The sequence below is a fragment of the Protopterus annectens genome, chromosome 8.part0, assembly GCF_019279795.1.
Source record: "Protopterus annectens isolate FY-2018-M chromosome 8.part0, PAN1.0, whole genome shotgun sequence".
Taxonomy (NCBI): Eukaryota; Metazoa; Chordata; order Ceratodontiformes; family Protopteridae; genus Protopterus; species Protopterus annectens.
In genome coordinates this window covers 1,000,987,608-1,001,003,728 of record NC_056741.1, presented here as the reverse complement: position 1 = coordinate 1,001,003,728, position 16,121 = coordinate 1,000,987,608, and the positions used below count along the sequence as shown (strand labels likewise).

Genomic DNA, 16,121 nt, shown 5'->3' with positions numbered 1-16,121 from the left:
GCCTTTTGAGCAGGTAATGTGAGAGGAGTTAGACTTATGGATATGGAACATCTCTAGTAGGGCAGGGTCCAAGATTGTCTTGTAGATGAGACGCAGATCACCTCTGAGCAATCTGTATGATATTGAGTAGAGTGATAGTGATTTGAGCCTGCCCACATAGGACAAGTGTTGGAAGCCATGGATTCGCTTTGTGAGGTATTTCTGTGGCCTTTCCAGTTGGTGCAGATGTTTGGAGAGGTACATACCAGAGAGGGCATTATACTCAATTACTGGTCTAATGAGGGAGGAGTATAGAGAGGTAATAACCTCCTTTTTCTGGATGCAATCCCTTTACTTATGAGATGAACCAAGTAAAAGGCTTTTCTGACCACTGCTGATGGTAGAATGTGAGATTGTTATGTTATCAACCTGAGTACCTAGGTCTCTCACCACAGGTTGTGTGTTTAGGGGGTTGCCATTGATGTGGTAATCAGTAGGGGCCATGTTTCTGCCGAATGGCATGATGGTACATTTTTCTGCATTTAGCTTTAGCCATGACTTTGGCACCAGTCATTAGTTGCTGTGAGACCCTCTTGCAGTATGTTAACATAATTTGGGGAGTCAATGACAGCACCTAACTTACAGTCATCCACAAACTTGGCCAGCCACTCCTTTTGTCTTTGCCTGGACCTCCGAGAAGCAGATGCCAAACAGTAGGGGTCTGGGGACAGATCCCTGTGGAACTCCACAAGTGACAGGTCTGCTATCAGAGGTGGAGGTGTCTATTTTGACCTTGAGGGTTCTGTCAGTTAGCCAGTTGGCCATCCACCTGATGAGATAGGAATTTACACCAAGTTGCATTAGCTTTTCGATGATGCCCGTTTGGGAGATTGTGTTAAAGGCCTTGGCCAAGTCAAGGTAAGCTGTGTGTACTGACTTTCCCTCATCCAGAGCCTTGGCGACAGTCTCAAAGAAGTCAACCAGGTTCAACAGGCAAGATCTGCCCTTGACGAATCCAAACTGGGTGGGGTCAAGTGCTTGGAGATTGCCTATGTCCTTGTTTATGAGATCCATAATAATACACTTCATGGCTTTACAGATCAGACTTGTCAAGCTAATGGGGCAATAGTTTCCAGGGTCAGTAGTGGCACCACCTTTGTGCAAGAGGATTACAATGGCAGTTCTCCACTCTGCTGGAATGAAGCCTGTACTTAAGCTGTGGTTGAATAGGGTGCTCAATGGCAAAACTAATTCTTGCTGGAGATGGTGCAAAATACAGCCTGTGATACTATCAGGTCCCATGGAAGCTGTGTTCTATGCCTTGGATAGGGCCTTTAACACTTGATCTATGTAGATGTGAGGTGCAGGACAAGTATCTGGGATGTCGAAAGGGCCTTTGGCGGGACAGAGGGTGTGAAGTTTGCGCTGAACCTATCTGCTAGCAGGTTGGCTAAGTCAACAGGATCAGTGTAAGTGATACTGTTAAGTACTAATTCGGCTTTGCCATGGAAGTTCCTGACGTAACTGAAGAAGGCTTTGTGATTTCCCTTTGTTTTGGAGGCTAGTTTCGATTCACAATTGGCTTTGGAGGTTTTTACTAATGATCTAATTTGCTTGTTGAGGCTAAGGACGAAGTTTTTTCAATGTGGAATTTGTTCCTTTTTACCCTTGGACAACAGTTTCTTCCTTTTGTTATAAAGCCTGTTGATAGAGGATGTCCACCAAGCAGGTTCTTGTTTCATTGAAAAGCAGGTTTTAGTTGTGTTGGGTATGGCTGAGTCCATGCAGTTGTACAGGTGCTTGTATACTGCATTGTCGTACTGTTCAACATAATTGTCTGCATCCTCTGAGTGGAGTGGTGGTGTGAAGTTACAGATATCCTCCCTTAGGAGGCTGTAGTCAGCTTTCGAGAAGTTTTTTTTCACTTGATTATGGCTGGGGGGGTTGGTAGAATAGAAACTTCAAACGAGACAGTCCAATGATCTGATCTCAGCAGGGAAGAACATAATATGGGAGTGGTGCAGCGGTCACCCATGTTGGTGAGAACCAAGTCCAGAATGTTATTTCACCTTGTGGGGGATGAGATGAGCTGGTCTAGTGCATTAGAAATGATGAAGCTAAGGAATCATTGAGTAAGTGCATTAGTGCAGGAATAGTTCACCAAGTCTGTAGTGGGGTAGTTGAAGTAACCAAGGATCAGGGTGTTAGGGGTACCTTGATGAAGTCAAGTAGATCGAGGTAAGAGGAATGGGTTTCCAGAGTCATGGAGGGGGGTCTATAGCTGGCTATAACTTGGATGGATGTCTTGCCAACTGTCAGTTTTACATGGAGTAGTTCCAGTGCGTCATGCATCAGGCCAGTCTGGAGGTGTGCCTGTCCTTAATGAAGATAAAGACTCCACCAATCTTAGTGTTCCTGACCTCATTTTAGCATCAGAATGTGTGGAATAAGGTATAGCCTGATAAGGCATGGGTGCTCTCTGCAGCCCTGAACCACGTTTCTGTAACTGCACAAATATCGGCATCTTCCAGTGCAAGGAGAGCCTCCAGTGAGTGCATTTTCAGGTTAAGGCTACTAATGTTTAGCAGCATGACCGTCAATTTGTTTTTTGACAGATCATTTATGTTGGAAGATTTGTCTTTGGGACATTGCCTAAAAAAGGCACAATGGCAGAGGCAAGAGCCTTATTTAGAATCTGGAATCCCAGTGGTGACAGGTGGAGGCCATCTCTGGCAAAGGAACTAGGCCTGTCAACCATGCCATCCCAGGCAGACAGACAGATACTGGATCACCTTGGAATGACACCAGAATCTAAGCCAATGGTTGAAGTCAATTATATATATATATATATATATATATATATATATATATATATATATATATATATATATATATATATACATATATATATATATATATATATATATATATTATCTACAGATGTGTGTGTATGTATGTATATATATTTGGAGATGAGGTACAAGTCCTGGTGGAGTTACTGGTGGCAAGCAGAAACCACAAGAAAATGCTAACTTTGGGGATGGCAGCAGAGAATTGAGGCATTATGTCTCTTGCATAAGCAAGCAGTATGCCCTTACTGGCACTCATTGTACACCAGTCCCTGGGCTGTCTTACTAGGCATGAACAGTTGGTGAGGGACTAAATCCAGAAACCCCCTACTCTTTAGGATGATGCCACCACTTTCCACTACTCTGCTGTTACCCTGATGGGAATGAATATATTTCGGGGTGAACAGGGGAATAGAGAAAATGGGGGAAGAGACTCTATGGTCATGAGGGAAGATGAAAAAACAGCAAAAAATAAATCAATAAAAATAACATAAAATATATATATTCCTGCCAAAAGATGAAATTCATTATTCTTATACCTGTACCTTTGGTCCTAAATTACTGTGTTAAGTAAAACTCAAAAACTATAAATGAATAAAGTTAACCCGGTCACCAAAAAGATAAACAACCTTGAAATGAAACAGTATGATGACCCAGAAGGTAAAACAATAAAGCATAGACCAAAGCTGCCACAGGAAACACAAGTTTAATCCACAAGCCACAAACAGTTCAGTACATTTTCGTTTCTCCTACTTCATCAGATGTGGGCTGATTTCAAACCTAACACCTTTTATAAAGCATATTATTTCAATTAACAAATCACCTTTGCTGAGCAATCAACTTGTAATTAAAAAGTACTTTTGTGCTTTTAACCTGATGTTAACATTATTGTGTTTAACATGATAAAAATTTGAAGATGTGTGCCAATACATTACTAAATCACATAATCATATTATAAATAACCATTCACTTTTAAAACTGTGTTCGTTTTGATAAAATGAATGAATGAATTAAAAAATAAATAAATAAATACAAACTGAAATGAAGCCTTCCATTGATGACAGGAATACTTCTGCAAAAACTAATCCATTTAGCACCATCTAGTGGCCAAACAAAGATTTTGCAGGGAACAACAGAATAACAAACCATTCCCTTTTCCTTAAAACATAACTTACATAGAGTTTGTTTGTGTCTTTCGGCTTTTCCCGGTTAGGGGTCGCCACAGCGGAACTCCGGTCCGCTAATGATTGGCAGTAGATTTTTACTTGCCGAGTTGCCAGCCCTGATGCACAACCTTCAACGAAGGTACGCCCATTCACGCATATCTCCACGCAGAAGACGCTCTAGCTGAGAATCGAACCGGACAGCGTCTTACTGTGAGGCAACAACGCTGTTCTAAAAATGCCTACCTTAATATATGTTTTGTCTACAAATAAATACATATGTTGAAAATACATAAATAACATATTACCATTTGATTAGAAAAACTTATTAAAAAACATATTATTAAAATTGATTCAAATGAACATTATAATAAAAATTACTTAGTAAAAAAGCTGTTTAGTAAAATGCATGTAGAGAGTTTTAAAAGCATGTAGAGAATTTAAAAAGCATTTAAAAAGCATTTAGGAAACCTTATAAGGGGACACCAGAAACCCCCTACTCTCTAGGATGATGCCACCACTTTCCACTACTCTGCTGTTACCCTGATGGGAATGAATAGATTTTGGGGTGAACAGGGGACTAGAGAAAATGGGGGAAGAAACTCTATGGTCTTGAGGGAAGATGAAAAAACAGCAAAAAATAAATCAATAAAAATAAAATAAAATATATATATTCCTGCCAAAAGATGAAATTCATTATTCTTATACCTGTACCTTTGGTCCTAAATTACTGTGTTAAGTAAAACTCAAAAACACTGACTGTCAAACTTCTACCTAATATAGTGTTTATTATTTGAAAAATTTGGTTTTGCACCTCATAGCAGTTTACAGATCATAATATAAATGAAATACATATTTCAGTCCCTTTTCGACTATATAGCCAGTCCCTATAGCTATACCATTCGCTTACTGCAGTCTTTGACTATGATTGTGCAAACTCTTTCTGGATTCAATGCCTTTTCCTTTTCCTTCGAAATTATGGTAGGAACCATCATATTTTTCATTTCAATTCATAATAATGGCGAATCAGCTTTTAGTAGAAACATTGTTATATTACAAGTGATATGAGACTTCTGTTAGTGTGTGATTTCATTAGATTTTGGACAGGATTTCTTTATTTAATATTTGGATAATTGCATTATTTTTTTATTTTTTCCTTTTATTATATTACAGTTTGTTGTATCTTAAATTTTGTTTGGTTTTGTTTTAACCTAAAGTTTTTTTTCTTTGGAGTTTTAAAAGTTCTTGGCTAGGATCCTTAGAAACATCAAATTTCCATTCACTTATTGTTAAGGTACTAAATCTAGTTAATTAGCAAGACAAGCTGAGAATCCAGATTTCTTATCTAAGGTTTTAACTGTATTGTTATTTAGCTGCAAATGCTGTCAGACTGCTGTTGGTGTATGACTGCAATGGATTTTTTCCACCCATCAGCCCTGTTCCTGTTCTGCTTTTAAAATTTGTGTCTTTACAGCTGCCCACCCCTTACAGTAAATATAACAATGGAAACTCTTTCAAGTCTCATCTTATCTGCTCATTCTACTGTGCACTGAAAGATTAACTGGGAAGACCCTGCCTTGAAACTCTTAAAGCTTCATTCAGTCTCTGTTTAATATCTCAGTGCACACTGCATTATTCAGAGTATTAATCCATTTTCCATCCTATGATTAAAATCTGTAACATTTGGGAATAGACTACCAATGTACAGCCTAGGAACTGCTTCTCAGGAATCATCTTGGGGTTAGTGTTTCTGTTTTGCTTCTGGTGAGAGAAAGAGCAAGGAGACATTATTTCCTGGCCTTCCCAGAGATTACCTCTTAACAGAAAGCCTGAAACTGCTTCCTGGGAGCCAGCTTGGGAATTAATACTACTGTTTTGCTCCTGGTGAGAGAAGGGACAGAAAGGAATTGATTCCTGCTGGTCTCTGACTGAGCAGTGTGTATGGGACTTCAGCGACTGATCTGGTTTTATTGAGAACCCTTTCATGGCCTTTGTGCAACTTGGCTTTCTTCTATAACCAGCTGCTCTAGGCACCATCCAGTGTATCTACTAAAAGAAGAATATAACAAGGGTACTGAAACCAACAACATCTGAGTTAATATGGCGTCTCCAGAAGCAGCTTGGACTTAGTGTTACTGGTTTTCTTATGGTGAGAGAAGGAGCAAACGATCACTGGTTCCTAGCTGTGTACAGTTGTGTTGAGATCAGCACTATCTCCATTACTAGACCGACAGCACTGCCAGTAATCAACGCCAAATCTCATAGACAGTAATCACCTCCTATCCTCATAGGCACTACCCTCCCTTCAGCTTACATTAGTAAGCACCTGGAACCATGGATTTACATTTTCCAACCATCTCTGTAACCATCTTGGTTAAAATGGACATAATGAGGCAATGTAGCACTAATGTGTTAGCCAGCTAAATCTTCCACTAACACAAACATTGTAGATAAATCCTTGGTGCTCAGAATAGGTCATGCTGTGATGGCCAGTCTTTTGTTTTAAAAGTCATTAAATCCCTTAGCCTTGTATGATGCCATTATCTGCATAATCACTATGCCTCATTTGTATTGGGATCCTCATATCCATGTCATTATGTGGTCACTTTCAAATTCTGTAATATCACCCTACTGCAGTTGCCCTACTTCAGTGTTTGAATCACCTCATTGCCTTCTGTCTATATGTTTCTACTAGCAGCACCATTTTGTGCCATACTATACACTAAATGTCTATGGATCCTGGCCTTAATCATAAAAGAATAAAAACAAATAAACTTAATATAAAAAGACACTAGCTCATTTGATGCTGGGATACATTATTAATAAAGTCTGATTAACATCTGCTAACTATATGACTATGTTATTTATATTACCAGAAGAAAATTCTCTTGCTAATACAATCGTTTACTTATACTTAACAGGAAAATACATTCCAAGCTGTTCTGATCTCAGATGGAACACAGTCATTTATTTTCCTAAATTACGATATCATACAGTGGACAACCGGTACAGCAAGTGGAGGTAACTCTTCAACAGGACTAGGAGGAATACCTGCACAGGTACGAATATTGATTTAATAGTATATACTATACATGTTTTATACACAGTATGTGTATATGTATATGTGAGTGCGTGTGTGTGTGTGTGTGTGTGTGTGTGTGTGTGTGTGTGTGTGTGTGTGTCTGGGTGTATTTGTGTGTATGGGCGTGTGTGTGTGTGTGTGTGTGTGTATGAAAGAGAGAGAGAGAAAGAGGGAAAATTTCTGTCCTGGAGGTAAATTCTTTGTATCTACATAATATCAGTGTTATCACAAATAGAGCATTACCTTATGCCACTTTCTCACAGCAGTAGCCATACAGCATTACAGTGGCACAGAAATGACCTTATATATTCATATTACACCTTTCTGCCACCAGCATTCTTTATTATTACAGTCCTAACAACTATTGATAAGCAGACAGCCAAAAGGGTAGATATGCTTAGTTAATTAACTTTAAAGGTTTTCAGTAATAAATGTTGCTCAACTTTGGTAAATAATCTTTATAAGGAAAACAAGATACATACTTTCTTTGTAATAAAGGAGTACTGTTGCTTACACCCTCTTTTATCATAACTAAAGGAGAAAAGGCCATCTCCAAAAGAGTTTCAGCTCGCTAGGGATCTGATCTCAGTTTCCATAAAGAAGCAAGATGTACCACAGAATAGGCTATCTTTTTGAGAAAACTTGGTGAATGTCTTGAGACAGCTATAAGTATATCTGTAATTGTGATCCATGATCCATGGTAATCTTTCATTACTTTGCTGTTGCCTATAACCCTGCTTAGTTTGTTTTTTGACAATAACTAAAGTTATACATTCTTGCTATTCATTCACTAGTTTCTATGCAAAGGATGTAAAAAAATGTAATGTCACAAAATATTTTCACATCTAAAATAAACTATTATAGAGTCTGTCCTGATTTCTATATTTTATTTTTCAAGACTGTAAAATTATTGTTCTTAAAATCTTTTTGTAATAATTTGGAGCTTTTCTCCCTGGGCCTTTACTGAAAATGGACTTCTACCCAGTAAGAATTTCCCGGTAATCAAATGTCAATAAACAAATATTAATAGTTTGATATTTAATTAAGCATAGACTGTAATACCATAGGGGAAAGATGATACATTTTGCAATAGTCCCAAAGTATACACTCTGCTGGTTGTCATTTTGGTTGTGGGCTCTTCTACTACCTATCTTTACCTTTAGCTTCTTTCTGAGAATTGATAGCCATATTCAGGTTCGATGTCCTTACCAAATATAAAAATGTCTCTAGTACGTGCATATAAAATACATTACATACAATACACTAACTGTGAGGTGTTTACCTGTAAGTGAATCATCTGACATACAGAAAATCTGCATGTAATGGGTCTGTTAGCTCAGAAGCTTGCCTGAAAAAGTGTAAGAAGAAAATATATCAGCATTTGAAAGTGCACTCACTAATGCTACAAGCCCTCAGAGATATCTGTAATATATTTATTACCCAGAAACTAAGACTTTCATGCTGAATAAATACAGCTTGTATTTCTTATTTTTGGCCTTCTAGATATATATTTCAACATAGCTTAATATTATATATACTGCAAATGCATCAGAAGCTTTTACAAAAGTTCCATCATGAAGGCTGCCATATTGATGTGATATTGATTTTCATTGTCTTCTTAGTCTTCCCAAATGCAAGTTTAGTCCCAATAATGTGCTATACATTATAAATCATAAATGCATTTTTTTATAATTTAGCTATAGTAATAGTACTATGTCTCACTCACATTTTAGACAGTCATATGAAAGCAGTATTTGTACCTCTCTTTACTTGTTTTGCTGTGTTCTATGCTTGCTGTAAGCTGGTCAAAGCCTTTCCTGGTCCTGCTAAATTTTCTTCAAAACCAAAGAAGTAAAAAATTAATTTTAAGTGTTCAATGCTCTAGTCCTTATAAATTCTCTCACCTCTCATTACACATTTGCTAGGAGTGAATTTCAGCTCTGATCATACATCAGTGACTATGATATGTCACTACAAAGAACTAGTAAGGCAATTACTTGCAGGTCTGATATTGTCCTTAACTTTATAGTTGCACTGCTAAAAGGAGCACTTCACTGACTAATATTAATCAGTTTGTTATTGTAGTAGTAGTGCAATATAATTTGTATCAGCTCTTCATGTAGAGACTTCCTCCAAATTAACTCTTAAGAAAAGATGGAAACAGTTGCTCTATAATTGTTTAGCTATTTTACTTTCTTAAGCAAGACTCACCCCTGGATTCTCAAAAGCTTGCACGGCGTGCATGATTAGTGTAAGATGAAATTTTGCCAATATGGTGGCTGAGCGATCCACGCACATGCACGTCCAATGTGCTCGATCCCTGTGGCACTAGTGCTGCACGTCCCCAGCCCCCGTATGCAAATCACCCCATTTGCAGGTGAAAACCATGCAAATTAGGTAAATCTGCCATCCAGGAAGCAGGAATCAGGGCATGCAGGACTAGCGTAATATGCAGAAATGTACTCGGTTAGTAATCGAGTATGGTACTGCAAACTCCAAAACAGAGCTATGACAGCTCCAAATAAAGGCTGCATATCATTGAGGAAGCATGCCAATGGCCAAGTAGAAGGCCATTGGCATTGCAAACAATGCCAAATGTACAAAATACAACTTTTATGATATATCCACTGATCAAGGCCATTGAGGCATAGGGCAGTGGTGTGCAAACGGGACCGGTGGGGAAATAAGAAAATAAACCTAAAAAAACAGTCTAACTAAAATCAGTATTCCACCATGCAAGTCAATGGCAGGCAAAAGACAACCTGGCCAGTGAGTAGTGGTTGCTAAGGAGAGAGGCACAGTGTGACACATGCATTAGCAGGCAATTCTATGTAAATGAGGGGAAGGATAGTGAATCCTGGTTTTCCCCAGCATGTGAGGTAGGTCCCAACAGTGTATGAATATGAATAGCTGAGTGCAAGACTAGGAGGTAGGTGACATCATGTGTGGGAATTTCAGGCATACTGTCAGTGGAATGAAGCTCTGTGGCTCGGGGTTGCATTCAGCTTAGCACAGCAAAGCCACGAGGTGTATCTAAACCTGCCCAGCACATGCGACAAAGTGTAAGCGGGTGTGCGTACCGCACAATGGCATCTACAGGAAGATAAAGGAAGTGAACCCAGGAAATAGTAGCAGTGTGCACATTGCAGTACACCGATTGTGCAGCGCACCCCAGGGATGAATCAGAAGGGCAATGGAAAGGGAAAGCAGCAGTAGGAATTTATTCAAGGAGTACTAGGTTCGCTCCCAGGTGAAACGTATCGGAACCAGACAATTACACAGGCAGCAGACCAGCCCAGAATGCCACTATAAACCATGCAACACCTACCCCTCTGTTTTTTCCCACACCCTATACCACCGATGTAAACAAGCAGGGAACTTTTAACACTCACAACAGCAAAATGTTAGGGGCTGTAATAGCTATCATACAACTTGTGAAAGAGGCTGAGGGTGGTGAGGATGGGAATGCTACTGACCAACCCACAGTGAGGAGATGGAGAAGAGTGTACAGAACCAGGGTAACCTACCAAGGGCTACATGAGATGGAGATAGTGGAGCGCTATAGGATGGACAGGGACCTCCTATAGCAGATTGTTGAGCTGTGCCGGCCATGCCTGACACACAGAACTAACAGAGGGGAACCCATCCCAGTGGAAACAAAGGTATGTGTATGCCTAAAAATACTCACTAAAGGTGCCTTCCAAAGACCAACTGGGGATATGATGGGGATCTCACAGGCATCAGCATCCAGGGTACTCCACCAGTTCCTGGATGTCATGGCAGCACATGTCGGTGAGCATGTATATTTCCCCCTCACCCATGAGGCGTTGGCCAGCATTATGCATCTCTTCCACCAAATAGCAGAATACCCTGAGGTAGTTGGTGCAATAGACTGCATGCACATATGCATCAAAGCACTACCCGGTGAGCAGAGTAGGGTCTACATCAACTGCAAGGGCTTCACCTCCAACTGCCAGGTTGTGTGCGATGCCCAGGACATAAGACTGAACATGTGTGCTGGCTTCCCTGGAAGTTATCAAGATTCCCACATCTGGCATCTGATGTAGCTGTACCAGAAATTTGCCAATGGGGACATCCCACATGGTCACCTAGTGGGGGTTGCTGGATACACACTGGAGCCGTGGCTGATGACACCCATCAGAAACGGGCACACACCCGAGCAAGAACTCCATAATGAGGCACATGCACAAACAAGAATCATAATAGAGCATGTGTTTGGGATGCCAGTGCCTGGACACATCCGGTGGAGCCTTGCAGTACTCACCAACTACATGTACCCAAATCGTCTTTGTATGTGCCATGCTACACAATATGATCCTGCGGAAACAGCTGCAGCAGGAGCAGCAAGGGGCAGGCTATATAGCCCCCCACCAATGCCAAGGTCTGCACAGGCACAGAGTGACTCAGAGGAGGAATAACCTGAGCCTGCCCCAGTAGGCAGGAGGCGTGTTCAGTATGCCCTGGCAAAGCGGCAATGCATAGCAAATACACTGACATGGGAGGGACCCAGGGAATAGCACCTCTCTCTGACTCTCACAAACAGTAAAAGGGATGCCAGACATTACACTACCTGTGCCTAACCATGTGTAGGCAGTGTACTAAGTCCATCCGACATAGGCAGCCCTGCTGCACCACCTGCAATACTGGGACACCCACAAGATAAGGGACTTACACATGCCAGTCAAAGGGGGGGGTCACATACCCAACAACAGTCACAGCCAGCAGGACAGGTGTAGACAAATACAAACAAATGGCATACTATGGCCTCTGAATGAGGGGTATGGGTGACCCCCACCCAGGCCTACACAGACAGACGACAGCAGGCCAGGTAGTGGGATGTCAGTTGTGATGGCTACGAAGTCAGAAACTAATGTGTATGCAATCAAAAGATAAGAATGGGAGTACACTGGTATAGCATAGCTAGCACAATGGGTAAGACTACTGACTGAAATGGACTACATGACATACCAGTACAGTCCTAGCAAATGTGTACAACTGTCAGGTATGCCCCCCACCCCACATAGAAATACAGTAACAGTCAGGTGTGCCCCCCCAATCCTGTGCAGAAACATAGAAATAGTCAGGTGTACCCCCCGCTATGTAGACATGTTGCAACAGTCAATGCCAAATGATCGGTGGATACCCTGCAGACATAGCATGCTACCTGTCGGTGTACAACACAAAGGTCAACTGTGCAGTACAAACCACTGGTCATGCTCCACATATGCATAACAGATGGCCTTACTGGGCATGGTCACACACTTAGAGAAATGAAGGCAATGTCAGTCATCCGCATACTGAAAAGTCATACTGGGCATGCTCACACACTTAAACACATGAAGGTCATGTATGCAAACACCAGTGGACCAGACATATCCAGTGGTTGCAATAGTTACTGCAGACACGTCAGTATGCACCACTCATATCTTGCACACACAGATTATAGAAATACAGACATATTTGTAAGGACAACACACCATAATACGCCAAAGGTAGATGGATATAGATGTGTGGAGGATGGTGACTGTGACGAGGAGCCATCCACACCTGTCCCACTGAACACACAGCCAAAGGGCCCCAAACACATCAGTTGCAGATGTCACACACTGCAGTTACTAGTGGCCAGTACCTGTCAGCACCACAGACTATGCGGTCCACGTGCCAGCTGCACAGCATGACTGTACAAGGACATAGTCAGCTAGTTGCCCTAGACATGCATCTGTGACATATGACCCCGTGTGTGGCCACCTGTGGCGTGTCACCCCTACATGAATGGTGTATGGGCCATGCACACAATGGCCACCCCATAGCGGTACCCTGACAAGCCTGCTGAGGTTATCCGATGTGAAATACACCTTTGGGAGAGTTATAGGCCAGTAATCTCTGTGGTGTGTCCCATAACTGTGTACTGCTGTAGTGTGATAGACAAGTTAGGTAGGAGTTCTAATCCCAGACATGGCAACTGTGTGTGTGAGTGTGTGTCACTGTTCGTGTGTGTGTGTGTCTGTCTCTCACTGATTGTGTAGAGAGCAATGCTTTTAGGTTACTCATACCCCTTACATTTCACATACCCAACTTTGGCAAGGCTGCTGATGTCACCTACCTATTAATACTCCCCTGGGAAAGCTGTAGTCCAGTAATTTCCGTAGCGCATGCTGTAACTGCATACTGCTGTAGTGTGATAATGTAGTCAGGTAGGAGGTCAAACCCCAGATGTGGCAACTATGCACGTGTGAGACTGTGCGTATGTGTGCATGTCTGTCTGTCACTGACTGTATATAGAGCAATGCTTTTTAGGCTACTCACACATCTTACAAGTCGAATACCCTCCTTTGGCAAGGCTGCTGATATCACGCAACCTGAAATACATCTCTGGGACGATCGTAGCCCAATAATCTCCATAGCACATCTTGTAACATCGTATGGCCATAGTGTGATTAAGAAGTTAGTTAGGAGTTCTAGCCCCCGACCTGCCAACTGTGTGTGTATGCATGCATGTCTGACTGTGTAGAGAACAATGCTTTTAGGTTACTCACACCCCTTACATTTCACATACCCAACTTTGGCAAGGCTGCTGATGTCACCCACCTAGAAATACTCCCCTGGGAAAGCTGTAGCCCAGTAATTGTATGGCCATAGTGTGATTAAGGAGTTAGTTATGAGTTCTAGCCCCTGACCTGCCAACTGTGTGTATATGCATGTATGTTTGACTGTGTAGAGAACAATGCTTTTAGGTTACGCACACCCCTTACATTTCACATACCCAACTTTGGCAAGGCTGTTGATGTCACGCACCTAGACATACACCTCTGGGAATGTTGTAGACCAGTAATCACCATAGCACGTCCTATAACTGCATACTGCTGTATTGTTAATTAGAAGCATGGTTGGGTTCCATCCCCACACATGGCAGTTCTGGATGTATTGTGTGTGTCACTGTCAGTATAGGGAGCAATGCATTTTAGGCTAGTCTTTTGCAGTCATTTCAAAGCCCTACTTTGGCAATCCTGCTGATGTCAGTCAGTATGAAATACACTTTTGGGCAAGGACTACTCCAGTAATATCCGTGGCGCGTACTGTAACTGCGTAGTGCTGTAGTGTAATATACTAGTTAGGTAGGGGTTCTACTCCCAAACATGACAGGTGTGTGTTTGTAACCCATATCCTATGTAGAGTTGGTTGTGACTGTGGCCAATGTTCAGTGGGTTTTGCATATTTCTTATATGGTGGCCATACTATATATCACAATGTACACTTTACAGGGATAACACATGTGATATGGCTGAGAGGCCTGGGTGCAGAGCCATACCCAAACATGTGACATCAAGGCCAGGCAATCACAGTTAGCAAACCCCAGTATTACCCAGAGCACAATCTCACCCCATGTGTCATGCACACACACATGCCTAGGTAACAGCCAATATGTGGGTAGTACACTGCATATTGGCCACTGATAGTAACTATGGAGTGACAGTGGTGGGCCACATAGAGCATGACACCCAGTCCATCTGTCCAATATGCACATACATGCAGACAGTGCAACTCCCCCATGTTCCCCAATGGACGACTGCACCATCTGTGGTGCCATCACATGTGACCCACAATGGACATACCATGCCTGACAACATGCCCGTATGGACAGATGCCACTGACACCAAGGAATGCTGATAGCATGCACACCATGTAAGTGCAGGGTAAGGCTGCTGGCCATTACCAGCTCCTGCCACAGATCACTGTGCATGCATGTGGGAGGTGTGTACATCCCAGATGCTGTCCATGTCATGGATGAAGGAACACAGACATGGAAAGCAATGCACAGCATTGCCCACACACAGTAGTCACCCAGGTGACCGGATGGGGGATACAATACCCGCCTGTGTGGACAAATGCAGACACTACTCAGAGCAGCCACATATTTGTAGAAGGAACAGGAAGTACAAACAGACTGCGAATGGAGTTGTGTCATGCTTTGTACAGTACTGGTGTTACAGGGTGTGGGTGTACATACTAGTTTACCATGGAATGCAGTCCATCTGCATAGCACACAACTGTGGACCTACCCTCATGCCGGCTGCAGCTGTGCCTATCATGTCTTGTATGTCCACCACACAGGTCTTGTGTCAGATAATACACTGGCAGTGTGTGTGTTGCGTGTTACTGGTACATGGCTACACCCATGGCCGTCCATACCAGCAATTCCCTGACTGTTTGTTACAGACTATCCTGTAACACTTGCACCTTGCGTAATGTATGGCAATAGTTGTCCACATATGTGCCTGATTCCATCCTCTGTCCATCACCTACATACCAAGCTGTGCACATATGTCATGTTGTCAGTGGTTGATCCATAGTGGGCTGGGAGTTTAACACACTGCCATGTCTGCCATCAGCCAACTGCCGTTGTAACCCCCACACATATGGTGGGGCTGGGGCCATATATGTGTGGGTGCAACCTACACAATACATGTGTGCCCTCATGCACTGCAGAGTCCAGTATATGTAACAGTGGTATATGGCCCTGTATTATTGAGTCTAGGGGGGAGCACCAGAAAAGACCTAGGCTGCTACAAAATGTGGTGGTATCAGGGATGAGCTGCCTTAAGGTATCTGGATGTACAGTACCATATACTTCACCTGTATGCACATTACTGACATGGATCTGGGTACTGCAGGACTTCTGCCCCCTGCCATACAAACTGTTCTGTGTGTTGGTGTGCTCATGATGGTGTCAGTTATGCCATGTTATGTAGCAGTTACAACCCATGTATGATGAACAAAACTGTTGGAACATTTAGTGTGGCTGCATTGAGTACAGAAGGATGAAATAGGTTAGGAACTTGGAAATGTGGCTTTTGCAAAGCTTGCAGCCACATTAAATGTTCCAACAGTTTTGTTCATCCGGTAACAAACAAATGCTATAAGTTCTCTGGTTTTGCTAACTGTAACACCAAGAATGTTATATACGTTGGCACTTGTAATTTGTGCCAAGCCTATTACGTAGGAAAGACCAATAGAAAGTTTAAGGAA

The 16,121-nt window shown here is 42.0% G+C and overlaps 1 protein-coding gene across 1 annotated transcript in view; it reads left to right on the top strand.

Annotated features, from left to right (window-relative positions):
- Nucleotides 1-16,121, top strand: part of LOC122808384 (alpha-tectorin-like) — a 163,736-nt gene that overhangs the window by 126,858 nt on the left and 20,757 nt on the right. Inside the window, exon 5 of the mRNA XM_044079350.1 lies at nt 6,913-7,050. Within this exon, the coding sequence (XP_043935285.1) occupies nt 6,913-7,050 (138 nt within the window). The remainder of the gene's footprint in view (nt 1-6,912; nt 7,051-16,121) is intronic.